The sequence below is a fragment of the Trachinotus anak genome, unplaced genomic scaffold (assembly GCF_046630095.1).
Source record: "Trachinotus anak isolate AG129_WGS33_773 ecotype Australia unplaced genomic scaffold, CSIRO_AGI_Tana_v1 ptg000011l, whole genome shotgun sequence".
Classification (NCBI taxonomy): Eukaryota; Metazoa; Chordata; class Actinopteri; order Carangiformes; family Carangidae; genus Trachinotus; species Trachinotus anak.
The window spans coordinates 21,636,142-21,663,752 of record NW_027273862.1 but is presented as its reverse complement, the minus strand read 5'-3'; the positions used below and the strand labels follow the sequence as shown (position 1 = coordinate 21,663,752).

The 27,611-nt window shown below is 41.0% G+C and overlaps 3 protein-coding genes across 10 annotated transcripts; 2 read left to right on the top strand and 1 right to left on the bottom strand.

Moving 5' to 3' along the window:
* Positions 1 to 225: 225 nt before the first annotated feature.
* Positions 226 to 10,504, bottom strand: tmco3 (transmembrane and coiled-coil domains 3). 3 transcript variants are annotated; one of them, XM_071488940.1, is made up of 15 exons: positions 10,368 to 10,504; positions 9,649 to 9,787; positions 8,600 to 8,900; positions 7,613 to 7,780; positions 6,929 to 7,108; positions 6,478 to 6,678; positions 6,187 to 6,315; positions 5,983 to 6,075; positions 4,980 to 5,166; positions 3,897 to 4,014; positions 3,588 to 3,783; positions 3,317 to 3,467; positions 3,121 to 3,200; positions 2,871 to 3,020; positions 226 to 1,796 (listed from the first exon to the last, which is right to left on the bottom strand). In XM_071488940.1, the coding sequence occupies exons 3-15, from the start codon at positions 8,855 to 8,857 to the stop codon at positions 1,683 to 1,685; spliced, it is 2,025 nt and encodes a 674-aa protein (XP_071345041.1). In that variant the 5' UTR covers positions 8,858 to 8,900; positions 9,649 to 9,787; positions 10,368 to 10,504; the 3' UTR covers positions 226 to 1,682. The 3 variants fall into 3 exon arrangements, with proteins under 3 accessions (XP_071345041.1, XP_071345043.1, XP_071345042.1); XM_071488942.1 differs by lacking the exon at positions 9,649 to 9,787 and having other exon boundaries at positions 10,368 to 10,484; XM_071488941.1 differs by lacking the exon at positions 10,368 to 10,504 and having other exon boundaries at positions 9,631 to 9,767.
* Positions 10,491 to 18,206, top strand: dcun1d2b (DCN1, defective in cullin neddylation 1, domain containing 2b). Of its 5 annotated transcripts, none has more exons than XM_071488946.1 (7): positions 10,491 to 10,631; positions 12,691 to 12,907; positions 12,999 to 13,167; positions 13,536 to 13,666; positions 13,814 to 13,896; positions 14,161 to 14,257; positions 15,329 to 18,206. In XM_071488946.1, the coding sequence occupies exons 2-7, from the start codon at positions 12,733 to 12,735 to the stop codon at positions 15,406 to 15,408; spliced, it is 735 nt and encodes a 244-aa protein (XP_071345047.1). In that variant the 5' UTR covers positions 10,491 to 10,631; positions 12,691 to 12,732; the 3' UTR covers positions 15,409 to 18,206. The 5 variants fall into 5 exon arrangements, with proteins under 5 accessions (XP_071345047.1, XP_071345049.1, XP_071345045.1 ...); XM_071488948.1 differs by lacking the exon at positions 10,491 to 10,631 and adding an exon at positions 11,146 to 11,276 and having other exon boundaries at positions 15,329 to 15,521; XM_071488944.1 differs by lacking the exon at positions 10,491 to 10,631 and adding an exon at positions 11,426 to 11,520.
* Positions 18,207 to 19,218: 1,012 nt separating this feature from the next.
* On the top strand, positions 19,219 to 27,474 carry adprhl1 (ADP-ribosylhydrolase like 1). 2 transcript variants are annotated; one of them, XM_071488938.1, is made up of 8 exons: positions 19,422 to 19,767; positions 21,001 to 21,165; positions 21,269 to 21,394; positions 22,802 to 22,942; positions 23,156 to 23,283; positions 23,393 to 23,525; positions 23,628 to 23,793; positions 25,153 to 27,474. In XM_071488938.1, exons 1-8 carry the CDS (start codon positions 19,554 to 19,556, stop codon positions 27,326 to 27,328), a joined length of 3,249 nt encoding a protein of 1,082 aa, XP_071345039.1. In that variant the 5' UTR covers positions 19,422 to 19,553; the 3' UTR covers positions 27,329 to 27,474. The 2 variants fall into 2 exon arrangements, with proteins under 2 accessions (XP_071345040.1, XP_071345039.1); XM_071488939.1 differs by lacking the exon at positions 25,153 to 27,474 and having other exon boundaries at positions 19,219 to 19,767; positions 23,628 to 24,580.
* The last annotated feature ends 137 nt before the right edge of the window (positions 27,475 to 27,611 follow it).

Here is a 27,611-nt window from a genome sequence, read left to right as displayed (position 1 = left end):
GCTGATGTTTACAATGTTATTGGACGACTTTGAAATCTCACAAGCCAAATGCTGTTTCCTTGAAAAAGATTATGGTGCTGGATGATGACACTAATATTTGATCACACGGATGCACACATATAAACCTGTTCATTCACCAGCTTCTCCTTAGGTCTCAGGGCAGAGGGTATGGAGAGGGAAGATAAATGCATTCCAGGAACAGAACAAATGTAAAAACCAAGTAGATACTTCTTTATGGTATTATATTTAATAAATAAATGAATTAATTTGGCAATTTAAAAATACACAAACATTTTGATGAAACAGCATTTCTTTGTGCCTACGAGCGTCAGCCATGGCCACCAACACACATATGTAAACTCTCCGTTAACCTACTGAACCTATCTGAAAACAATAATAAAATTAAAACATACAGTAACATGTGGCCGTGTTACATACATTTACATTGCACATTATGAGACACAGTGAGATCACACACTTCTCAAAGTCTTTCTCCTGCTGCAGAGAAGTGTTGAGCAGGCACAAAAGTTTGACATTCAGTGGTAACTAGTGCAGGATTTCTCTTCAAATGTAAGTGAATAAATTCTCATGAGTATTTTCAATTGTTTTTGTGAGCTGCTGCCTAATATTGTGTTTCATTATCTACATTCCTTAGTTTTCTACTGATGTGTAATTTACCATGGTTTTCAACAAGAGATGGGAGATTGTAAGGAGAATTGTTGCAGTTTTTAGGTAACACTAGGGTGTGTTATCACACCTAAATACACAGTAGTACAATGATCAGAATAAAGTACACATACCGTCTATTAATACAGCGAGTAGAGGGTTTGCACTTCAGAAGTCAGACTCTGCCATTTATAATTACTTCAATTTAAAATGGGTAAAAGTCAGTTGTCAATATAGGAAAGCTGGAGGTCATCTAAATGAGTGCTTTCCTATTAAAAAAATGTACTCATACATTAAAGGAAAAACAGTATATAGTAGTTGAGTTGAGACCTCAGATTTGGTCCATGTGATTGCTACGAGGAATAGGCCAGCTCGAGGTTCAAAGTGCAGACATGAATGAGTGTCAACAGAAAACAACAACAGAAGTAGTGAAGAGGGAAACTTTTTTCCTTGTTTCTCTTTTTGGTGCATACACACCTTTAAGAGAAAGAGCACGAAAAGCATCAGAGCTGGAGGGATATCCAGTCTTTTGTGCTTCTCCACTAAACTGAAGCAGGTGTGCTTCCAATCACAGATCTTTTTCCACAGATACTTTCCAGCCCTCAAGATTGTTGACTGAAGAGTGGAAGGGTTCAGTAATATAACCTACAACTATTTTAATATGTGTTATACAGTACAGGGTATCTATAGTGCCTACTGTATATGTAACACTGCTCCAGGTAGATGCTCGGACAAAATGTCCTTTATAACAATCTGATGGAGGCATTTGTCGAGAACCTCAAGTCAAAATCTAGCTGATGATAATGATTTGAAAAGAGGGGATTGAATATTAAATAAACAAAGGGAAAGAAGAGGAGGAACATTTGGTCCAACAGGCCATGTCATGTTGTTGTGTGCATTAACACGAGAGAGTTTCTCAACAGACTAATAAGACATAACTTCTGCTTCTTGCGATGCTGCCGCCAGCTGAGAGAGTCACTGTATGCTGGAAGCCTTTGGCCCTGAAGTCGGTCTGGTCATGGGACTGTCTTGTGTTCAACCCGAGGAACCCATCTGTGTGTGGTGACTCTCCACAGCACCGGAGCCAGCAGCAAACTGAGAGTGGTGACACTGAGAACCAGCAGGTACACCTGAGAAGAGGGAGCGACATTAAAAATGAAGAACAGACACAATTACTGGTTAATATTATTTTAGAAATCAATTTGCTGAACACAATCACTGACAGCTACACTGTACCAATAATCTGCAAAACTATGCGGACCATATTTTGTATACGTTTTGTCTGACAGTGTTGTGTTTTTGTTTGTGCTTATCTTATGTTTTATAGAAAATAATCATGACATTTAGACATTAAAACAACCGACTTTATTTCAATGACCCCTCAAGGAGCACAGGGTTAATTTACCCAAATTAAAAGTGATATCTAGCCATGCAGATAGCTGTGTAGCTAGATACAATAACCGTATTCTTAAAAAATTAAATATGCTAATTTCTGATTGTTTCATTACATTTGTCAATAGGTTTCTAAGTTGCTCAGTTGCTCTTTTATTGCATCATTTGTAAACCACTTGTGTTTTGCTCTGTCCTACTCATTTTTTAATGTATTTTTTTAATGTATTTTAAAGGGATATAGGGATTGCAAAGTAGTGTAACATATAAGGGTCATGGTATGTGGAATTGGTTCATGTATATACTTGTCCCTATAAACACAAAACACAAAATATTAAAATAATCCTGACAGTTCTTTAATCAAGCCTCTCAAATGTGAAGATTTGCTGTTTTTGTGTGTCATACATTATTTTAAACTCAATAATTTGGGGTTTTTAAAGCAATGATAATCACAATGTCATCTTTGTCTCTCAGAACAAGCATTTTTCAATTTTTTTTGGCATTTTAAATATGTATAATAATAAAGAATATAAAGAATATAATAATAAAAAGAATATATAAAGAATAAACAATTAATTGAGTAATCAAAGAAACAACTGACAGCTTAATCGATGATGAAAATAATAGTTAGCTGCTGCCCTACTTTATTTATGGAGCAGCACTTTTCAAAACCCAGGTCACAAAGTTTTTCACTCAAGACAGCAAATTAGAAAGCAAACAAAAAGACATTAACGAGACCAGAATAAAATAGATATATATTCAAATAGACTGGTGCAAAATAAGTGTCAACATTTGAATTATAAGTCATCACTGACCTCTCTGGAGATGATGCCAGCTCGACGTGCACGGCTGCCCAAGACAAAGGAGAATTCGCTGACCTGTGCGAGGCCAGCTGAGACGATCCACCGTATGTGTCGAGAGCCTGGAGGCAGGATCGCCGACAGCACCAGCACGGCCATGACGAACTGCAAGGAAATAAGGGGTGAAGCGGAGAGGGGAGGGACTGAGAGTGTGTCAAAGGTGACCTGGAGAAGCAAAAGAGCGAAAGCAAGAAAAGTGTGGTACCTTCATAATGACGAGTGTGAGTGTTAGCACCAGCAGGATGGTGAGTTCATACAGCACAAATGTCGGGAACACGTGAAGACCTGCGGCACCACAAAAGCACACACTATGAGCAAGTTAAGCCTCACTGTAAATGGTACACAGATTTAACATGATAACAAAGCTGAGATCTGTCAGAAATGGCCGTGTTGGATCTGACCAATAGAGGCAAAGAAGATGATGGCGAGGAAATCTCTGATTGGCTCGATGCATCCCATAACCTCTGTGGTGACCATGTGACCTTGTGTGGACAGCAAAGCTCCAGCCAGGAAACAGCCCAGCTCCATAGAAACATCCAGAAGCTCTGTTACCTAGTGACCCCATCAGGAAGAGAAAAATCAACACAGACAGCTTCCACAACAGTTAACAAACATTAGATTGTTGGTGAAATGTCAGACATCTGTAAAAGGAAATTCAAGAAAAAAACATACCGTCAGCATGAAAAAGACAAAAGCTGCCATCCCTAGAACCAGGATCTCCTTGTTGCCTTTGCTTTCAGCATGTAGTTTCTTGTAATAGGGGCCAATCAGGAATGATTTGAGTAACAAACAAAGCAGCAGCACAGCAGCCAGAGACGCCAGGACCTGGGCCAGGAGATACAGCACCCGGAGACTTCCAAACAGGAAGCTGTGGTGCACAGAGGGAACAACAGATTTACAAAGCTCTGTGTGTGTGTGTGTGTGTGTGTGTGTGTATTGAGGGGAGATTGGACACACACAAGAACAAAAAGGCTAACCTACCTGTCCAAGTCTCCACTCTGTGCCTGGATAAGAGTTGGCATGACTGCAATGAAGAGGCCGAGCTGAACATCCTGCATCACTAACATCCCAAGAAGAACACTGCTGTAGTCCAGGTCACCTGTGTCACACACACACACACACACACACACACACACACACACACACACACACACACACACACACACACACACACACACACACACACACACACACACACACACACAGTGACAGTCAGGGCCGGAGGCATTGTGTTTTCGGGTTGTTTGTCCGTCCCATTCTCGTGAACACGATATCTCAAATTTGGCACAAACATTTACTTGGAGTCAAGGATGGATTGATTGATTGGTGATCAAACATCCAAGCTCACTGTGATCTCACAAAACACGTTTTTAGCCATAACTTACTAATTCATAGGCTAATTATAAAAACAACTGTCTTACAGGTTAAAATGATGAAGTAATGACATTTTATATCCAAATGGTCAAAGGTCAACTTCCCTGTGACATCATAAAGTTCTACAAAAACACCTCTGGACGTCATTCAATGCTGTAAATCAGGGAGGGGAGATTGTAACTATGTACCAGTTCGGTAATTCAGGTCTTTATCTTGCTGTAGGATATGAAGCCCTGACCAACCAGTCTGTCTTCCTTTGTTACTTGCCTTTTTCTCATTATTCTGATTGCAATATACAGTACTACTTCCTGCAGCACAATATTGTCCAAATAATGCTTCAGTGGGTGTAACACAGTTTATTCCAACACTGCTTTTCTCTTCTATTGTTAGTGCAATTCGGGGCACGTGTAGTAATTGTTGGCATCAACATTCAAGGCTTAATTTACTTCCACTGCTGCAGAGAAGATGTAAGTTTCTCTTGATCCCTGAAAGAAGCCTTGATTATGTGAAGTTTGCATTTTTTTCTGTTTTTGGTGACCTAAGCTTTATTTACCTCAGGCATTTACCTGTGTACCATGTATTCACTGGCTTGAACTGCATAAATTTCAATAACTGGAAAAATGACGGTGTTCTTACATTTATATTGGTAGTGTAAGTTCATCACGGACGCAGACATAGACACCAGCTTACCTTCCTTGTCCCCCCTGTTTCCTCCTGCTAGGAAGCGGGACACCAGTGGAGTGCTGGACAGGGAGAGACAAGTGGAGATGAAGACTGTCTGGGTAGGTCGGATACGCAAGACTTGTCCCCACAACAGCCCGGCCCCCACCATCAGCAGACTCAGGTAGCACGACCCCTGAACTGATGTCTTCCATACCTACACACACATGCACACACACAGTTATCAACCTACTTTATGGAAGTAAGTAAGTAAAAGCAGACATATTATACTTACTTAAGACTATGAAAACACAAACTGGAGAAAAGGGTCGTTAACCAAAACATTCAGGGACATTTAGGTATTTTTTTTTATAAAAGGTGCTTTTTCAGGTAACATTTACTTAGAACGAGACCTATGTTTACCAGTTTCTAGGGAAAGTAACTCCACAGAACCATGACAAGATGTCATTTGTTTTCATTTTGTGTCTCTTTGTTATTTCTGGTTATCTCTTCGTGATTGTTTGGTTGACTTTGCAATAAAATATATAATATAATTACAATACAATATAATTGCTTCTGGCCCAGGGTCCCCTTAAGCCATGGATCCTCTGGCCCAGAGCCTGGTAGGCCCGTTCACTAATCCATCCATGTCGTAACGCGGGTATCAGGATTATTCAACACAGCATACTGCCTCGCAGTCCGACTCAGATTTTCAAAGTCTAAAAGCCTCGGTAACTCAGTGCTTCTACAAAAATCACTGTATCTCCTTGTTTGAAATTCAGATTGAATTTGCAGGTTTGTAGTTGAGCATGAAAAAACATATTTCATACTGCAGCAGGGCTCTTGCAGATTTGCAGAGCCTTACTCTGCCACTATAGTCTAAATCTTGTCTGACGTCATTTCAGTCGATATACTCATAAAGCACAAAACATGAGTTCAAGCTGCCAACTTCTTATGTATAGCCTCACAGTGACTTGCAAGATGGAGTTTTATTGTACAGTTTTAATCCTAAACTCAAATCCCTCTTGTTTACCTTTCGCAGGCGCTCAGGTGAGAACTCCAACCCCACCACAAAGAGAGTGAAGAACACACCCAACTCCCCGAGAGTCTCCACCTGGACCATAGACTGCAACACAGGAACAACAAGACATGAAGAACTATCACAAATGTAAATTAAAATTGGTATTGTTTTTTAGGTCTGATCTGACATTCAGACACTGCACTCACACATACACACCTTGATGCTGTTGAGACCAGAAGGACCAAGCAGGACCCCACAGATGATATATCCAAACATCGGAGGAAGACCAACAAGAGTGCAAATCCAGCCACAAGGTAGGGACAACATCACCACCGACACCAAGTCCTGCACAGACACACGGCAATAAAAACCGGGGAAGGTTTAATGGTATGGCACAACTGCAATCTGCCCCACTCATTAACCATTATTAATGTTATCAAGTATCAAATCAAATGAATACAGAGATTCCACTTCTTATCTGGCCTGGATAAAATAGGAATAACTGACCTTGATGAAGTGATGGTCTGCTCTCGGCATGGTGGAGTCTCGTGGTTTAGTCAGAACATACTGGTTGTTCTGAGAGTCAATGAGCATGCTCAATCCCAGGTCATCCTCCACTTCCTTCTGCCTGGATTTGTTCTTCCTCTTCCCTCCATTCTCTTCATCTTCCTCCACTCTCAACACTGCCTCTACGTTCACTCCTTTCATCTGCACAACACACCAGAGTACAGAAGGAGGAGATTTGATGCTTTGTTGATCAAATTTGTATACCAATCTTGAAATTTCTTCCAGTTGGACTTGGATATACATTGCTTTTGGTATGTGATACATAAAAACACATACAGGGGACGAATTTTGAAATACTCAAACTTTTGTACTGGTCATAGCATCCTCACTGTTCAATTTCCAAATGTAAAGTAATCTTATTTAAAGACTGCAAATGTTGTTGTTTGCTGACCTGTTTGTTGTTGTCAAAGGCGTGCTCCTCAATCTCCTCCTCTAACCGGTCTGCTGCCTTTCTGACATCCTCTAGGATTTCATCCAGCATGGAGAGAGTCTTGTTCTGGGCTAAAGCGCTCTTAACAGCTTCCTGCTGGTGTTTCTCAGCAGCCACCAGTTCCACGTACTCTTGCTCCTCCTGAAGGGTGACAACAAAGCTCAACAGACAAGTTGTAGCTTCTCAACAGTTCATAATTCAACATTTTTGATAATCGATCAGTTATTACAGTTGCTTAATCAAGTAAAAATGGCAAATATTTTCTGATTTCCACTCCTCAAAAGGTGAAGATTTGCTGCCTTTATGTGTTTTTATACTTTAAATTGAACATCTCTGAGTTTTCAAATGTTGCTTTCAAATGTACAAAACAAGACATTTTTGAGGATGTCATCACGGGCATTTTTTGACATTTTATACACTAAAAAATGAATCAATTAACTTAAAAAAAAAAACTATTGAATTGATTAATGAATAATGAAAATAATTCTTAGATGCAGCCCCATTCATGTCCTCACAAAATGTTCCCATAAATTAAAAAATAATATTGAATTATCATCTTGTGGCATCAGCATGCACGCCTGGCCTCTGTTGAGATGTGTTTCTACGCACAACATGAAAATACTTTGCTGACCACAGTGCTCTCACCTTTATGGCTGCCTCCCTGAGGGCCTCCAGTCTCTGTCTGCTGCTCTCCTTCATGTTGACCACGTCCCTGTAGTCTCCCTGCAGAGCCCTCTGCAGGCTGTGCACTGCCTGGAACACCAGGTGCTCGCTCTCATTCAGCTCCTTCTGGAAAACCTCCAGGGTGTGAACCTGAATGCAGATACAGACACCAGTCAGTCATTACTGACGCCCCTGTATGTGGTCTTTACTTAGAAATACTTAATGAAAGCATTTTACATGATAAATTGGACAATAATTTATCCAGATAACACAGGTTAAAAAAAAGGAAGAAAGCTCATGACTCTCAGAAAAATATTCCACTTGATCTGCCTTGAAATGATTTATAGTGATAAAATAAGAAACTATTTAACCTGCCTAGTGTCTGACCTTCACCAAATCTAGAGAGGAAACAATTACTCAATTAATTAAATAATCAGCAGCAATTCTGAACATTCATTAGTCCTTTAAGTTACTAACAAAGCAAAAGTGTCAAATGCTATCTTGTTCCAGCTTCTTCACTGTGAGAATTTGCTGCTTTTTTCTGTTTTGTAATTGTAAATTTAAAATGTTTTGGTCTTGGGCTGCTGGCTTTACACAACAAGCAATCTGAAAACATCAGAGGAGATGCTCTGGAAAACTCTGACAGGCATTTTACACTATTTTGAGGCATTTTTATAGACCACAGGATTAATTGTTTGATCTAAAAAATAATTGACTTATTAATGCATGATGAAAATAATCATTAGTGTGTTGTATGAACTTGTATTGTAGTTGAGTTTTTGTGCTGACAGGAATGTGTCAACACACATTTAGAAACACCACCCTGAAGAGCTGCAGATCTTGTGTCACACACTATGTCCTGTGCAAGGGTGATGGGCTATAAAAAGTGTACAGTCACTAATACAACACAAAGTTCTGCCCAAAACAAAGGGCTTTTGCCCCATCTAATGTGTATTCTCAGTCTGGTACCTGAAAGTGCCTTTCTGGTTCTGAAAGGGCCCGGTCTCTTCCAACAGCATCTGCAGCGGCAGCCAGCTTCTTGACAACCACATTTTTCTGACGCAGGAGACCCACCAGCCGCTTGCAGTTGCTAGCCACCCAGCTGTGCCCCTGTGTGGCCCCCTTGCTGCGATAAAGCTTGATGGCATGCTGGGCCACCTGGTCCTTCTGCAGGACAGCAAGTGCCCCCGCCAGGCCAAGGCACAGCAGCCAACATACAACCTGCATCCAACCTGTACTTCTGTCTTCACCAGCGTGTGGAGAAACAGACCTGGGAATGGGAAAAGAAAGGGCAAGAGCAAAAGAAGAGCAGTTGTTGCTGTAGTCCAAAACAATCAAAAACACATCAGTGAGTCACACTGCTGCGCTGTGTGAGTTGATACAGTGGCCTGATGCCTTAAAAATTCACTAGCTCAACAAATCCACAGCTAAAAATAGTCCCCAACAAATACACAATTTACTCCGGTTTGAGTCATGTTTGTGAAAACTACAGCGCCCAGCTGTTTTAGAAATGTATTATTTAGCCATAAACAATATGTATATATTTGTGAAATATTTTTAAAACTTACTTCTTGAGTATGAATAAATAGGCATGGGACAGAATGCTTTTTCTATCCTGTGCCACCTCAAGAAAGGGTTTAATCTTTTGGCTGGGTGTGGTTACAGTTGAACAGCTGGAACAACAGCTGTGTATACACACCTGTGCTCTGTCCTTCTGGCTGCTGTGAGTGGCCATTAGCACTTGTAGAGCTGTGTTATGTACACTTGACTTAACTGAGCATGTCACATGTACAAATTCCTGTAGTACTTGCTATTCTTCCTACACCTAATGTGACACTGTATTTCTATCTACACTAAGAATTAAAAAGTTCAAGAAAAGTTTTGATTAAAGAAACTGCTTTCCTGTCAACAGCATGTCCTCCTCTACCCGGACATCATGTGCTTGCTTTCTCTTTAATCTTTTATGACACCAGCATAATGACTGAATGCATTCAACTCACACCCAAGCTGGTCCACACCTTTGTGAGCATGAGGCAACTGAAACTGAGCGATGTTAACTTTCCAAACTCCTCCTCGGTCCTTCTTCCTACAACTGGACTGCAGCCGCTCTGCTACTGTTGCTAGAAATCAATAGCACCACTGTTCGGTGCTTGGCTGCTGAGAAGAACAAGCATACACAGACACACACTCACAGAAATGTCCTCAGTTCCTTCCATTTTAGCGGGTATTAATTTTTTTTAAACATATATATATATAGAAATTATAATTTCTAACTATGTTCTTATAGTTTAGAGATGATTAATCAAAAAAATAATTAGCGGATAATTTAATAAATGCTAGTTGCAGCTCTTGAAAAAAGAATATGTCTCTCTGAAATGGTGTGGTTAAGTACAAAGTGGCATTAAATGACAACAGTCAAGCAAAGTACTGTAATTAAGGACAGCACCACTCTCCAGCACTGCTGTGCACCATGGTTTTGTCATTTTTGGTCAGCTCAGCTGAACTACATGTGAATGCAGTGTAAATGTGAAAACCCACAATGAAAAATCAATGAAATCATGACAGCCAAGAGTAACATCACAAAGCTGAACACACACACACACACACTACAGCCATACCCGGAAATAATTCACTTGTTCAGTACTCCAAACACAGGTTTCTCCATTCTTTTTACTGATCATATCACCGCAAGCAGATAAATAAAAGATAGTAAACAGATGAAAAAGGCTGGGACTACCTGCAAAATATGTGAACTGTCCTGGCTCTTCACTCTACTCCACAGCTGAAGAAGAGGCAGGAGAAGACGGGAACAATCATGTTGTTGTGCCGCAGCAGCAGCAGCACCACCACCACCGACACCCCTCCTCCCATGCCACATAGCTGAAGTCAAAGCAGGCGTTTACCGGTTCACTTGGCGACTAACTTCGTGTTTACTCCGAGCTCTGGCCGTCGTTAACATTATCCGTGCTAGCAGAGGGGAGGCTAACGTTTCAACACCCAGGTAAGCACGGCTAATGTCGGTGAAATTTCCTACTGGAGTTCAGTTTCAGTGTGTTTGTCTGTGTGTGTAGAGTTCAATCTTTTTATTTCGCCTGGAGCTGAAAGTAAAGCGAAGTTTGTCCTCAAATTCCTCCGAGCTGTCACACACACACACACACACACGCACATACACAGTACCAAGATAACACAACGATACAGCAAACACAACTTAGCTAGCGATAGCAAAAACAGACTCAGCTGCTGTTTACGTTCAGTTTTTTCAGCGAGACATGTCATAAGGAAACATTAACACAAATCACAGCTAAAACTGAGCAACTGTTGCTGTGTTTTTCTGACCATAATCGCGTCAGTGTATTTTAGATCCATCTTCAGATTACTTCCTAAACATGTTTATCAGATTTGATATGGGAGTTGTAGTTTTCAGATGTTATGTTTTTCCGCTCTAATGTGTCAAGTGCATTTAAATGTTAACGGCTGTCGCCGGGTTAATTTGACTTCAACGCATCTTAACAGTCGTTTAACATCATATGGTTTATTTTAAATGACAACAATGCAATTTAAAGTTGCTCAACACTGAGTTTTCTTGCTCTAAACCCATGCTTTTTCGTGTGTTGATGCGGAGTAAGTTAGACTAGACCCATTTAACGTAAGTATGTGTCAGTGAGTGGCATATTAATAATAATAAAGTATGTATTTTGCCAAAACAGTTGTCTACGAATGCAGAAAGCTATTAAGCTAAGTCTATCCTCGACACAGGGCCTGTGACAGTGCAGCGCCATAGCACTACAATTCCCATGAATACAGCGCCCTTACAGTAGCGCATTCTTTTCGCGCATGCGCACCACGGGTAATTGGATAGCAAGTTGGGCAAAACAGCGGGTGATAAAATGGTAGGTAAAATTAAAAATGACAAACCGGAACAGTTCTTTAGCCCCGTTAAACAAGTCTGAAAACCAGTAACGACTGTCATTTAACGTTATGGAGACACACCGACATGGGGGATCGGAGTGTCCTCAGCCAAGTGTCGCATTGTCAGGGTGATGTGTGTGTCGGGACTGTGAGGGAGATGGAAGGTCAGTTGTTGGTATTTTGAGAGACCCGAACACTTGCAGCACGTACCTTTCCCTTTTTGGTAGCTCGCCTATGCTGCTGCCCCGGGTCAGGAGAGAGCCTGCAGGATCAAACGTCCCCCCTTCCCAGGAAAACTGGGTCGCCATACACTGGCCTGTCACCGTTATTGCTGTTTGATCATCGGGTGGGTCAGGTTTGCAGCTCTGCAAAGACGTGCAATCTTCTCGATGACCGTGTAGATTAAATTAACACGACGCGGTGTTTATGTGAATTAACGGAACCTTGTGGAAGTGACAGTGTTTTGATTTCTCTTAATTCACTAATATACAATGCTGTTGCACGCAAGGTATGAGTCTTACTTTTTTTAACTCACAGTCATGGCACCTGTTTTTTTTTGTTTTTTTTTTAGTATAAAAAAGTATTAGTATTTAAGTATAATCCACTTTAATTTTTGTGTACAGATTAATTACAGGAACTGGTTTGCAGCCAGGAAACTTCAACTTCAACTTCAAATTCAGTCACAGGCTGTTTCTGTAAATGTTGAGGTGTACATGCATGCACATGTGTGTCTCTGCCCCCATTTACCCATGGCTGGATTACCAACAGGGCAAAGCAGGCACTTGTCCTAGAGCCACAGAACCTGGCCGGGTGTTTAAGGCCCCATGATTGTCTGTGATGAGCAGTTCTTTTAATGATGTTTTTGATTATTTGCAAATTTGTTTAGTGATATGCACCACTAAAGAACAATAAAAAGTAAAAAAAAAAAAAAAAAAAGGAGGCTCCAGCAGTTTTACATTTTCTTGAGGCTCTGTGTTTTAAAGGGGCACTGTGCCAAAATTTAGCTTTGATGCTTTTAATATTGCAGTTTATAATGTACTTACATGGTCAAAACTAACTGTGTGGTGGTTTAATAAGGGGCCACAGCTTGTTTTTGCCCTAAACAAGTTACTTCAGCCCTAAATTTACCCGTGTGCCTTCTTGCTTTCCAGCACAAATTGAAGTCATCGCAGAAGGACAAGGTTCGACAGTTCATGTCCTTCACACAGGCCGGAGAGAGGACAGCCGTGTACTGCCTGACGCAGAATGACTGGAAACTAGAAGTTGCCACAGACAACTACTTCCAAAACCCAGACCTCTACTACAAAGAATCCATGAAAACCTCAGTGGATCGTAAGAAGCTGGAGCAGCTCTACAACAGATACAAAGGCAAGTGTTTCTAAACTATGTTAATATCAGCACAGGCTACTTTGTCATGTCTGTTACATTTGTGCATTGTTTTGCTCAATCTTCTTTGCAGACCCCCAGGATGAGAATAAGATAGGAATTGATGGGATCCAGCTATTCTGTGATGACCTGACCCTGGACCCAGCTAGCATGAGCATACTTGTGGTGGCGTGGAAGTTCAGGGCGGCCACACAGTGCGAGTTCAGCAGGAAAGAGTTCGTGGATGGCATGTCTGAGCTAGGGTGAGCAACACTGATACTGAAATCTACAATAGTCAGAGATGCTATGGCACTTTTAAAACAGCAGTAGTTGAAAAACAACACACATTATTGAGTATTTATTAAGGTGTGTACATAGAATAGTAAGGATCTGTAAAAGTTTTGTTTATAACTGTGTTGCTTGTTTCTATTAGGAAAATGTATTGAATCTCAAATTGCATTTTCTGTTGAATGAGTCCTACAAAAAAGTAAAATGTGTCACATACAACCTTATATGGTCAGAAACCTCAGATTTTGTTGGTTCATTTTCTACATGCAGTTCACAACTACTCACAATAACAAGATTTTTGAAGTCTGATTTGTCATCTGTTTGTCCTCAATGTCTCCTGCAGCTGCGACAGTCCTGAAAAACTCAAGGCAATCCTTCCCAGACTAGAGCAGGAGCTGAAAGACACAGGGAAGTTCAAAGACTTCTACCAGTTTACCTTCAATTTTGCCAAGAACCCTGGCCAGAAAGGTTTAGGTAAGCCAAAGAACTGAATATGTGGGACAGACTTTTGGTTTTTACAGATGTTTATCAAAAATATGCTGCTGTTTTCAAATGTTCACCTGTATTTTAATTAAAAATACAAAACATCTAATCTTAAATTTTCTTTACTTTCTCCCCTAGATCTAGAGATGGCTGTGGCTTACTGGAATCTAGTTCTCACAGGTCGCTTCAAGTTCTTGGATCTCTGGAACAGGTTCCTGCTGGTAAGTGTGGAAATAATTGTTACATCTGAGGTCTTGCTTTCTTGTTGTTAATTAAATAGCATTATATTTACATATATGAAGGATCAATAACATTTTAAAAAACTTGCAGTTTCATGCAATCCATACATAAACCTCATCCAAAAATGACCACAGAGTTCTAGCAACACCCCTCTGACAGTGTTAACAACAATTAAAAGTTATAACTTTCATAAAGGTAGCATGTATTATAATGTTACCCTTTTCCTGTTACTGTGCTGCATTCAGGAGCATCACAAGCGGTCAATTCCCAAGGACACATGGAACCTCCTCTTGGATTTTGGCAACATGATTGCAGATGACATGTCCAACTATGACGAGGAAGGTGAGCTTATGAAAGACTTCAGGACAAAGACAATCTATGATGAAAGCGCATCAGCGGTCACATTAAAATGCAAGCGGATAATTAAGACTAACCCTGATTATGTCAGACAGTGGGATCTTAATACCTGACACTGATTCACTTGACCAAAGGGACTTAGATCAAGGTGATCTCTAGTAAGTTAAACTGATATCAGCTTCACTCGTTCACTCAGCTAGATTTAATTGTATCACATATTTCTGAGGAAATTGTAGAGTAAGTGAACATAATCGAAGTAAATGATCAGCAGTGAAATAGTTTACTCAAACTGTCATGGTAAAACAGTTAACTTACTGCTGACTTCACATAACCAAGTGCATCATTTTTACTGGGGTTGAGGGTGACAATGGAACTCGCAAGCTGCCCTAACTTCTTGGTGGAGGCTGTTGGTACTGTATGCAGCTCGTGAGGAAAACTGTAGATGCTACTCAGGCCTGGAAAAAGTCCCACAACTCCTCTGCATTTTTGAGTTAACAAAAAAAAAAAAAAATGTAATTCAGCAGTTTTTTTATTTGCAGATAATTCAACTACAGAAATGCTGGAACTGATCATCAGTCAAAGATAATGCAATAGAAGACAGTGCTCTTTGTAATAAAACATAGTTTACTGACTTAAAAGGTTAATCAAAAGTATCAGGCCTCTATCAAGGAAATTATAGGTGATTATTTATGTGGCTTTTTTGTATTATGACATTTTTAGTCCCGGTTTTATATACCAGTTTATTATAATTTATTATTTGCTAGATGAAATGAATTTATATAAATAAAGAACATTTATACCTACTTGTATATGCTTGTTAGACAACAAGTAATTTGTTAGTTTGCTTGTTGTGATCTGATTTGATCTCCTCTGAAACCAAACCTTGTACATAAACATGAGTTTTGCTGAGAGCAGCTTCACAACCTGTACAAAGTAGCACACTTTCATTCTTTTTTCAAGTTTTTTGTCTCACGGCATGCTTTGATGAATTAAGTCATTGTATTAGATTACACCTAGATGTAAGTATTGACCTGTGTTTTTTTCCTCTCTCCTCAGGGGCATGGCCTGTCCTCATAGATGACTTTGTAGAGTTTGCCCGGCCTATTGTGACGGGGAGTAAACGCAACATGACATAGTGTTTGTCCCAGCTTCATGCAGCGGATGGAGTTTATGTATCTTCCAATTTTCTTTCCTTCTTTTTTTTTTTTTTTTGAATGAATTTTTATACAAATGAGCCAAAAAGAGACTACTTCTCAATAAGCCTGTCTGCAGCTTGTTGTTAAGATTCTTCTTCCAACTGCATACGATGCCTTGGTCGGGCTGTGACCTGGAAAACTAGTTCAAAGAGGAAAGCTGGAGAGAAATCAACAGGAGGGAGATGATGATAATGATGATTTTTGTAGGTTTTTTTTTTTTTTTTGCTGGCAAGGACAGACTTTGTAATTGCAATATGAAAATAATGGGTACCCTAAAACCCATGGGCAAATCACCAATGGGTGTGGCTTCGAACTGCTGCTGTGGACTTAGCTCACTAACCTGCACCCTTGGCACAGTGAGGAGTGACAGTAAGAGTGAGCTTTCAGCACATACGGAGGATTAAGTTATAGATGCAGTAGGACGTGGCCTCTTTGTCAATTGTGAATGGAACTGTGTCGAAACCTGCATGTTTTTGTCAGCTGTGTGTGAAGCAGTGCCATGGATGCTGAGGAGGAAAAAAGTAATCTACATTATTTTCACTTTGCGAATGTGTAGCTCTCTAACAATCATTGAGAGTGGAGGAAACAGCGTGCTTGCTTGTTATTGTATGTTTGTATGAGAGTGTGTGTGTGTGTGTGTGTGTGTGTGTGTGTGTGTGTGCATTTTGGGGGGGGGTTAAACATATTGCCTCTTTTACAATACAATGCTAAATACTTTCATTTGGTTTTATTAATATAAGGAGTAAAGCAACAGTGAAAAAGTTCAGATCCACATTTTGTATTCAGACAGAGTTGGACAGAGCAGCATGCTTTTTGAGCTCAGCACCAGCAGAATTGCTGCTGTTACAGTTGTAAAATACTGTACTCACAGAAATAAGAATGGATTCAATTTTAGAGGAATATCTGAGAAAACAGCTGATGACATTTGTTATCACAATTAGAACATAAGAAGCATTTACAGTAGGATCCTCATGGTTTGAATGCTGTTGCATTACATTTGTGAGTTTTAGTTTCTTTAGCTTTGCAGTGTGTGAACTGCTGTACACAAAGAGAAACTGACTGGCACATTGACTGTTTTTGATTATCCAGGTGATGATGACTTGCCAACTCTGCAAACTGCACTGATTTACACTTTTGCTGTTGTTTTAGTATTTTTTTTGTTTTGTTTTTTTTTTTGTATCAGGCAGCACTGTATACAGCTACAGAGCTACTGAGTTTACATGACAGTAGATTTCACTTACACACTAGATCTTTCAAAATGAAACATCTACATCCCAGTCAAGAGTATTTTAACTGTTTGTTTACACTGCTTGAGGTTTTAGTCTGTTGCTTTTCATGTATTAGCAACTGTATGGCAATGGTGGCCTGATACAGTAACACAGAACTACTTAAGATTGTGCTGCCATCTGCGGGTGACTGTGCAGTATAGTATTTCTCAATGTACTGTACTTCAGTGCTACACCATAGCTAGATGTGGTCACAAGTATATGAGACCACCAGACCATATCCAGCTGTAATGATAGATGTGATCAGAAGACTCGAGCCTTTTAACCCATGCAGGTCAGTGCAGCAATGCTTTTCCACCATATAAGATTCAGTGTTGCTCTTTAAGTAAACACTAAGCAACTATGTGCTAAATGCATCCCCTTTCTTGGCTAGAGAGAGTGACAGAAGGTAGAGCTCAGGTACCAGTCGGCTGGCAGCAGGTGGGTTCTTGTACTTACATCAGTGTTAGCCATGTTTTCTGTTCCAAACAGTGGCGAGCTACACTCATCTTGTTCTGCCAATTATTGTTGTCGCCATGATAAAACCTTTGCCATGTTAATTAGGATGGATTATTTCCCTCAATGGGAAACTACAGGGGAAATAATGATCTTTTATCAGTTATTAGGTTGACAAACTTTAAGTTCACATATTTATGTAAACATGATTTAGTAATATACTATGGTGGTGTTCATGAATCTGGACTTATTTAAGTGGAGACAAATCAGGATGGAAGTTCATTATGATTTCTGTCTCAGGTTGAATGCAGATGAGTGGCAAAGAAATCAGCTTCATGATGACTGTAAAACAGTGTGGGAGCTGGTAAATGTGTCATGTTGTTCATCTTTGTAGCTAAACAAGGTAGGTATGTGTTGGTTTATCGATATATATGAACTGTCAGTACTTTTAAAAGTTGTGTGCAAACCTATCTATGGTGAAGAAAGCGAGATGGGGTGAAAGCTTTTCCCAGTCGGTTGTTGCTTGACTACGATCTGATGTCGTGTGTGGTTCAGGAGCAAGAAAATGTGACATCTTTCAGTATTCAGTACGCTAATATGGTACATTTGAGACATTTTTATTTGTCAAATGTGTGGTCAACTGTTTCTAGTCATGCAGATCATTCTTATCAAAACAGTATTATTTTTGCTGACAAGAAAACAGGTATTTACAGAATATTGTTTTGTCACAAAAGCATACCATAACATTGTTTTCTTTTGAAAAAAGTTGTTAATAAAGCATGTTGTTTTTAACAGTCTTGTAAAAGATGTACCTCTGTCTACCAAGTACAGCAGTTAATTCAGACAATTTGTTGTTTTGTAAGTAAAGAATTGACCTGCCAGATGGTTTAACATAGTGAATGCAAATGTGCTGTGCTGAGATCAGTATCCTGATATTAATAATTTTATGAACTCAATATGAATCACAATGTGGCAAATGTTTGGAAAATTGGAGGTGAAATATACAGCTTGAACTTCTTTGCGGAGACGTGTGTGATGTGTTTCATCAAACAGAAATCAAGAACGTCAGCAACTCATTTTGTTAGTTTTTATTTACTTTTGAATAATGAATTTGATTTGGATATCTTTTTTTTTTTTTTTTAACTTCTGATACCACTAAAAGTTCAAAATGATAATATTGAGTCTGTGTTACTATACAATGCTTTATGCAGAGGTTGTTCAGTGTAGGCCAAGCAGGTTTCTATCCAGTCCAAACACAGGATTATTTCTGAGATATGCAAACTAACTAATGTTGGTAGTGCACGGAACAAAAAAAATCTCCATATTCATACTGAGAACCATTGGCCTTCAGTGTGTGTTTGAGTGTGTGTATGTAAAATGTCAGCTTGGTAACAGTTGTCCCTTATCAAGTTGCATTCCTGCTGCATATCATCATCATTATTGGCTCTTCTGGTAATGCCTTGTCTACTGTTACTCTGAGTATGTTAACTTCTACAGTCACCAACAGATAAATGGACAAGTGAAAGGTGTTTAAAGTGTCGGGAATCACAGTTTTGTGTTATTTGCATGACTCGAAGATGAGGATTAAAGAAATTGAAAGGGAGGGGAACTCTTGGATACAGTGCACATAACTGGGGAGTAGATTAGCTGATGGCAGGGCAGGGGATGATTCATAAAAAAGTTTAAAATAGTGACGTAAGGATTAGAGAGGATCACTGAGTGGGAGTGGGGGGTGCATCAGTTGGGATGATGCACCATTCTAACCCTCCTCTCATGGGGCTGGAGGGACGTCAACAAGGTCCAACACCAGCTGACAAGCTTGCACTCCAGCCCAGCAGCACATTAGCATCTCTTCCAGTGTGCCCACCCCCTCCATTAGCCCTCCACATCCAGCCGTCCAGCTTTTAGGCATTGGGGACATGGGGATTGCCTTTTTAGGAGACACCTGATCGCAGCTGAACTCACCGCCTCCCAACACAAAGAAGCTGTGGCTGATAACGTGGTGCTTTTGTGTGTGTTTCCACCCTTGATATTGAGTGTGAGATGAGAAACTAGAGGAGTGGTTGGGAAGGTGGTAGGGCCATTATGTAGAAGAGACAAAGGTCTGTGGTTCTACATTAGGTGGAAATCCTACCAAAGACTGAGAGCTGGAGAGGCTGTTTGAAGTTCTGCAGGATGTTCTGGGGCAAGAGTTTGTGCTGTTTTCATTGTCCTGTGACTGTGAGTCTGTTGAGGTGGTGAGGAAGACCTACAGCTGAAAAGAGTTCAGATTCACATTGAGAGGTGTAACGGCTTCTTTCAAGAGAAGATTTTTTACTTTTTGGCGATTCGCTGGGCGAGCCAACGCGAGCAGAGCCCAGTGTAATGGAGAAATTCAAGGCAGCCATGGTTCTGGGTGCTGTTGGTGATGCTTTGGGCTACAGAAAGGGCCGCTGGGAGGGCTACACCTCAGGCAAGAAGATCCAGGAGGAACTCGCCTCTCTGGGGGGACTGGGAGCCCTAAAACTGGACCCTGATAACTGGCCCCTAAGTGATGCAACGCTGATGCACATGACCACAGCAGAAGCACTTATAACAGGTACGGGTAGGATTGATGTCATTAAGAATGTCAAAGAGGATTTATGCTTGTCTAAGAGGCAGATTAGAGAGCGGAAATCATAGCAAAATGACAAACTGTTCAGTAATTTATACACACAACCTAATGTGACCCTAAAATACAGACACACAGGCTTTTAATCTTTCTATATTTAGAAGGACCAGAATAGTATCTTCTATACAGTCACTTCCTGGCAGGTAAAACCTAAATGACAAAACCTGCTGATATACCATATTCTCTCTTTGGAACAAGAAGACAAAGACAAAATCTTCCTAGAAACCTTGCTGTGAATTTCTTCACCCAAATGCCATCTCATGCCATCAAGAGTTGCCAGGACAGAAGAGTCTAAAATAGACTACTTTGGAAAAGCTGATCCTCAGCTCTCCTTTACCGAACAAAGGCAGGTCGGAATCCTCCATAATCTGCCTGTATCATGTTTGGCTACAGATGCTGCTCAAAGCCAATGACAGTGGTCCTGAGAAATGGTGCTGACATCTTTTGAGATTAGGACGCCCTATTTAGCCACACTGCAGCATGCCTGCACATACACACCTGCCAGACAAAAGCATATGGAGTGGAATGAATGTTGTTAATGTAAACACTGACATGGCTCTGTCAGTCTTCTTACCAGCAGACAGAATTTTACAGTATGTTAACAACAGATTGCCTCCTCTGTTAACAGGCATTTGTAGTGGTTCAGTGAAGGGGCTTAATCTGTGCATTATGCACTGTGATCTGAAGCAGAAAATTAAGAACTTAAACCGAAAACACAAGAACGGTCACTAATTGCTCAACTCCCTCTTTACAAACATTCGTTGACGACTTCAGGTCTATGCTGCCGCACTGTCTGTGTAATAGAATCTGAACCATAGTCCAGTGAAGAAGGTGAAAGTCCCTGTCTATCATCAAAGCCCTAGACCACTAACTTGGGTGATGCTTCTTTGTCAACACAGGCTCTCTCTCTCTCACACACATACAGTACACACATAAACAAATTCTAGCAGGATGGCTGTGGGCTCTGCTTGTGGATCCCAGTTGACCTCATGGTGTGTAGAAGTGACTCCACTTGCTCCACAAGCATGCTGGCCCTAATCTGTGGTGTGGCTGGCCGAGGCTAAACTTAGCCCACCACAGCACCACTCATCTCGCCTTGCATGCCAGTCATGAATGACTCTCAGTCACTGTGTATGTGTGTGTGTCTGTATGTGTGTCCAGATTACTGGTGTCTGGAGGACCTATACCGGGAGCTGGTGCGTCTCTATGTTGAAGCCATGGTGTCTCTCCAGGGCAGAGCCCCTGATCCTGCCACAGTGGAGGGTTGTGTTCATCTCAAACCTCACAATTTCCTGCTTGCCTGGCATACACCCTTCAATGAAAAAGGTCATTGGAGATTTGAAACATTAATATTTCTAAGTTTGTGAATCCAACATAACTGCAGTACATGAAAATGTGTGTCTGGATGTCTGCACGTGTCTGTGTCCAGGGTCTGGATTCGGGGCAGCTGCCAAGGCCATGTGTGTGGGTATGAGATACTGGCAGCCTGAGAGACTAGACAACCTGGTGGAGGTCAGCATTGAGATCGGCAGAATGACTCACAACCACCCTACAGGTGACGATGTTTGTGGTTTCGAGCCTATTCTAACACATCTAGCAACTGACTGACATCGGCTGACATTTCGCAGCAGTCCTTTCAATAGTTGTTGAAGTGTGGCTAACTACTAACAATATGGTAACCATGTTTTTTATTTCAGTGATGTAACAAAGGACTGATGGGCACTTTAATATGTGAATGTCCTGTCCTGCAATGTGAAGACATTCCAAGAGATAGTCATCTTTCCTGCCTTAAGACCAGATCTCTTTACTGGCCCGAGCGCGCCGGCACGTGGTCTGATTTTATTTGGACCACCTGAAAATGGGAAGACCATGCTGGCCAAAGCAGTTGCAACTGAGTCAAAGGCCACGTTCTTTATCATCAGTGCTGCCAGTGTGGTCAATACATATTTTGGCAAGTCTGAGAGGCTTATTAGAGCACTTTTTGCCGTTGCCAGAGAATTACAGCCCTCTTTCATATTTATCGACGAAGGGGACAGCTTGCTTACTAAAAGGAGGGAGGGAGGGAGAGTGAGTTCCTCACTGGCTTAAACGGGGTGCAGTCAGGAGGAGATGACAGAGTGCTTGTAATGGGAGCAACCCACAGGCCTCAGGAGCTGGATGAAGCAGCACTGAGGCGCTTTCCAAAGAGGGTTTATGTGGCTTTACCAGATGAGCAGACCAGCTTCAAACTGCTGAAACATCTTCTGGAAAAGAACAAAAATCCTCTGAGCGACAATGACAAACCCGGTGTATGTCTACTGACAAGATACATAACATCACAAAAAAACGACTTTGAGGATTCCCTGATGTGTATCATGGCCAGTGTTAGTACAGCCACTCTTGATATGTGCATCAAATGGAACAAAGAGTTTGGAGACACAGCAGCTTTTTGAACTAGTTCATTCTCACTTGTGAAAAAAGGAGGCCTTTAAGAGATAACAGAATTTAGGCCCTGAAGAGGAAGACCAAAAGAACCAAAATGTCAAACTATTACTTTAAAAGTTTATAGAGAGCAACACAGTGGCTCAGTGGTTAGCACTGTGGCCTCACATTTTCAACCTACTGACCAGCCGCTTTCTGTCTGTGTGGAGACCTCATTCTCTCCTTGCTCGGGGTCAAGTGGGTTGGCTCCAGTTTCCTCCCACAAGTTCTTCAATAAACTATAAAAACAAAATAAAAACATTTACATAATAATTTCTGTCTTGCTTTTCTTATCATTTAATGTCAGAAGTGCTGCCACAGTTCATCATGAGGCATCTCTACAGGCTGTAGGGACATTTTGCTGCGGACAAACTATGAACTATACTATAAACTATGCATTTTACCTGCAAGAACATTGATTAAATACTTAGATGAATGGTGAGTTTGAGATGTCAGTGGACAGAATTGGCGGAGTGACCTGTGGTGTCGCTCTTCACTTCAGGCTTCCTTGGCTCCATGACAACGGCACTGTTTGCATCCTTTGCGATCCAAGGGAAACCTCTTGTGGCTTGGGGCCGCGAGCTCATGAAGGTCATCCCTCGTGCTGAGGAATACTGCAAGAAGACCATACGACACATGGCAGGTTAGACCGTGTTTCCATCTGTGTTAATTTGCATGAGGTACATTATATTGCAGTTTGGTTGATTTAATCAAAGTCCATTAAAACTTCTAGGTAAAACACAACACAAAGAGTAATATCAATATGTAATTTTCAGTTTGGTATGTATGCACATGTGTCTGAGAGCATGACTATCAGCTGATGCTAGTAAGGTGTGTGATTGTGCATTACATGCAGAGTATCAGGAAAACTGGTTCTATTTTGAGGCCAAGTGGCAGTTTTACCTTGAGGAGAGAGAAATAGACAAGGAAGGACAGAACAAACCTCTGTTTGCTGATCGCTATGACGCTGAGGAGACAGACAAGGTAAGTCCTGCCTCCCTGACTCACGAAACAAAAAACATACAAAGGTAAGCCCACCTTCAGATTTTCATTCAAACAGTGCACTTCTCTGTCTGTTTACTTGTCCATACAGATGTATAAACGCTGGAGTTCAGAGGGCCGTGCAGGCCGCAGAGGTCACGATGCCCCTATGATAGCCTACGACGCCCTTCTGGCTGCAGGGAGTGACTGGACTGAACTGTGTAAACGAGCCATGTTCCATGGAGGTGAGATCTACAGCGTTCTGCAACTGCATGATATTTCAAAAGACAAATTTAACACATACCATGCTCACCATGGACTTCTGTGAAAACACTCTGTTGTTTTAGGTGAGAGTGAAGCCACAGGTCTGATCGCAGGTTGTCTGTATGGCCTTATGCACGGCCTGAGCCAGGTTCCCCCAGGCCTATGCCAGGATTTGGACAAAAGAGAGCGTCTGGAGGAGCTGGGAGAGGCACTTTACAAGGCAGCATCAACAGAGAAATGCATAGACAAGTAATCCTGATCTTCACTGGCCTGAACCCTACTGGCTATCAGCGGAACTGCACATGACTCTAAAACTGCTTCCCTCTGTCCCACACTACCCTCTAGTTCTCCTTGGTACAATCTCAGTAGTCTAAGTGGCTTCCTATTCTCTTCTCACCTGTCTTGCCTTCTCCTCCTTAACTTTGCTCTCGCTGAATGCTTTTCTGCTATATCATCTCTCTGTTCCTACATCTGGAATTAGTGTATGGCAGGGGATATGACGCAGTATGACTTTAAGGCCAATGCTCCAATGACTTGTTTCTCTTAAAAGTAAATGACTGAGGGGAAAAGAGAGATTTTCTTCTCTGACCTTTTCCTTATCTAAAGCTAACCTGTATTAACATTAAGCTCAAAGTTATGTTTTATCATGGAAAAATTCGTTAAAATCTGCATATGATTTTGTGCAAATATCATCAACTGTGGGTTTTGACAAAGCCTAATTGATTTAAAGGTCTCAACAGGAGGCTCAGCATACCTGATTTCCTGCTATTATCTAAAAAATATGAACTGAATCTAAGGTGCCTGATAAATGAATAGTTTTCAATCTAGATTCAACCCATTTTAAGCTTAACAGTGCATGTAAGATATGGTTGAAATTATGAAATCATTTGAACTTTTATGCATAACAGTAGAATAGTAATTATGTTTTCTTATACTATTTATTGCTATTAGGTACAGCGTAACATTGTGAAAGCACCATTACATGGTGAATATTCATATGACATCACAATTAAATTGGACTCGGATATATATCATGCATGAGGTGTCTGTCTCTTTATCTTAACTGCATCATTTATTCTGACAGATAGCTTCTTAATGTTCTACCAGATTTCCTCTTCTTGTTGCACAACTGTCCTCTACAATCCCTTGAACTAATCACCTGTAACAAGTTCACACTGCTGGAACACCTCACCTCAAGTATTGTACTTTGCTGCAGGGGTAGGATGACAACTGGTTTATCCAGTTCAAGCAGAAGTACTGTATATTGACATAAATATCAAGAGGGTGGAAGAAAATGTGTTATTTGGAGAGTACTCTTAATAACAGCGACATATGGTCACCATAAAAGGCCAAACTCACTATGCTTCAAAAACTAATCCCTGCCCAGTTCAGTGGTGTTCACTTCTCAGAGACTGACTTATATGGTTAAAAGAGACTTAAAGCCAACCTTATGTGAATATTCCCCCAATTATAACACTGTAACAAGCGTGCTTAAGCAAGAGTTATCCCCAAATTCTTGTTTATGATGGTGCTATCAGTTTCAGAAAAAGATACTTGGCTGCAGATGGCTACAGGGATTAAGTTTTGCATCTCCTCTATTCTCCGTAGACCAGATTCTTGGAACACCAGTATCAGCCCTGATCCCAGTATATTGAGGAAGTTGGTTAGAGATCGCAACTGCCATCCAGTGCTCCGAGGGATTCTTGAGAGTCTCCTGCATTATCTAACACAGCATCTCCCCAAGTGGTCCACTGGAAGCAGAAACCTGGAGAAGTCAGGGTGTGGTATTGTGGCAGAAGAAAACACAAGAAACATAGATTATCCTGATCAGAGAACTAAGACTTCAATGAAGCAGACTGAACTTCAGACAAGTTGCTCTATGGTTCAGCTCTCTGGGGAGCATCAAATGATGCAGGGAAAAACTGCTGGAACTAGCTCCAAGATTCTTGAAAAATGCTGGATGGATCCACAAATAGACAGATTGCCAAGAAAGTACAGAGAAGATCAAAGAGCAGAAGACTTCATACCTCGGCGCCTTACCACATTCCAGCTCCTCCAATCTAAGTTTTTAAGGTCCACACCCAAACCTCCCATCACCCACCAAAGGGAGGTAGGGACTCTATCCTCTGGCAGAGGACTGGCATGTAAGATGAACCACAGCCAAGACAGTGAGCGTGACATGCACAAGAAGGACCAAGCTAAAAGAGACCAAGGACTGAAGAGAGGAGGCAATGTGAAGGATATGGTGGCCAAGTTTGCCATGGCTGAGCAGAAAGAAAGGGGCCTAAATATGGAGAAGAGACAGCCAATTAAACCAAAACTCATTGGGAGAGGGATCCTCTTGTCTTCCTTGATGGAGAGGTTTGAGACCATGGCTACTGTATGCAAGGGAAATGACTTGAAATGTTCCCATAAAAGGTCTTCTGGAGCAGTCAAGGTGACTAGTAGTATAAAAGAGACAGTAGCTTGTCATGAAAAAGGGCAACAACAGGTGGTTGACCAAATGGTCCCCAAACAAAACCAACACAAGCTGATGAAACGTAAATCTGTTGGACAGCAGTTGAAAAGAAATCTAATTAGAAATGGGCAAAAACAAAAACCAGAGCAGACAACAGAAATTTTGACAAAAGTAAACTCAAACCCGGAAGAAAAAAATAATTTGAAAGCACAACAAATGGGGCAAATGGGGCACCATCTCTCAGATCAAAAGGCTGACAATCATTGTTCATTAAAACATATAAATGGGCAAGCTAATGATAACAATGCTAAGGGTTGGAGGTCAGGGGAATATGGTGAAATTCAAACCACAGTTGATGAAACTCAGCGTATCACCAACAGTTTAAAATATGGACGTCTAGAGCTGCTCTGTTTAAGTTCTGTCACAGAGTGGTCGCCACCAGAACTGTACAGGCTTTTTGTTCAGGTAGATGTCCCATTGAACTGGCATGTGGCAACCATCATGACCTGCTCTACTGTGTGGTCCACATGTGTAGATTCCTCTCCTAAACAATATCTGCAAGAAACAAAACCCAAGACTTCAGAAAAGATAACGGACGTGATGAAAGACAGTCCTCATGGAGCTCCACAATACTCTCACAGCAAGTCATCCACAGGTAAACCCTCCACAACAGTAACTAAAGACAATGAAAAAACCCAAATGGAGGGACTTTCTATAGACACAGGCCATGACCCCACAGAGAACAGGGCAGTTGAAGACTCAGCAGTGACTATTCAAAGACGGTTGCCCAAGTATGTCATCCCACGTGTTTACAGACTTGATTATCAACAAGGTCCTGATCAGATTAACTCCTCTCAACCAGCACAAGACCGAGACACTGTAACTCCTTTGGTTACAATTCCACCATCACAATCTGATACTTCTCTGACTGCTCTGAACACTGCGTTAATGACCATGGAAACCTTTCAAGACAATGATACATGCCTTCCTAATGACATCCCCCTTCATATATTAACAAAAAAGAAACCAACAGAGGCTAAACCACAAGGAAACAACAAGGAGATCAGGGAGGAAAAAGAAGACATAACACGAACGGACATAAAAGATACAAATATGCCGCAAAGTCTTAGACTTTCTGAAGACACTGTCAATAAGGCTGCATTTGAAGACAGTCAGATCTTTGCTGTAACATTACCTGAGATTAAACCTGAGGGAGACAAGCCAAATCAGAGGCCAAAGTATACAACCATCAACTATGGGGATCCTTCAGTCAAACAAACATATCAACCCAAAATCATACGTTTTACTGACACCTTCACTTTTTAGGTTGGTACCAATGCACAGACATCAATGCACAATCTCAAATCTAGAGTCAATGTTTGCTGGTCAAGCAGTGTTTCCTTTCACAGATACTGTAGAACAATTTTAAGATTTCAGTTACTCCCAGTCAACCTTTATACATCGGCAACCAAATCACAGTTGCAGCAACAGAAAAACGACGGAAGCAACGAGTAACACTGGTGTTTTTCCTTAAAGGTTGCACACGCATACATATAGCAAATGAGCACATGATCATCCACAAGCTAGTACATAGTAAAATCTATAGCTA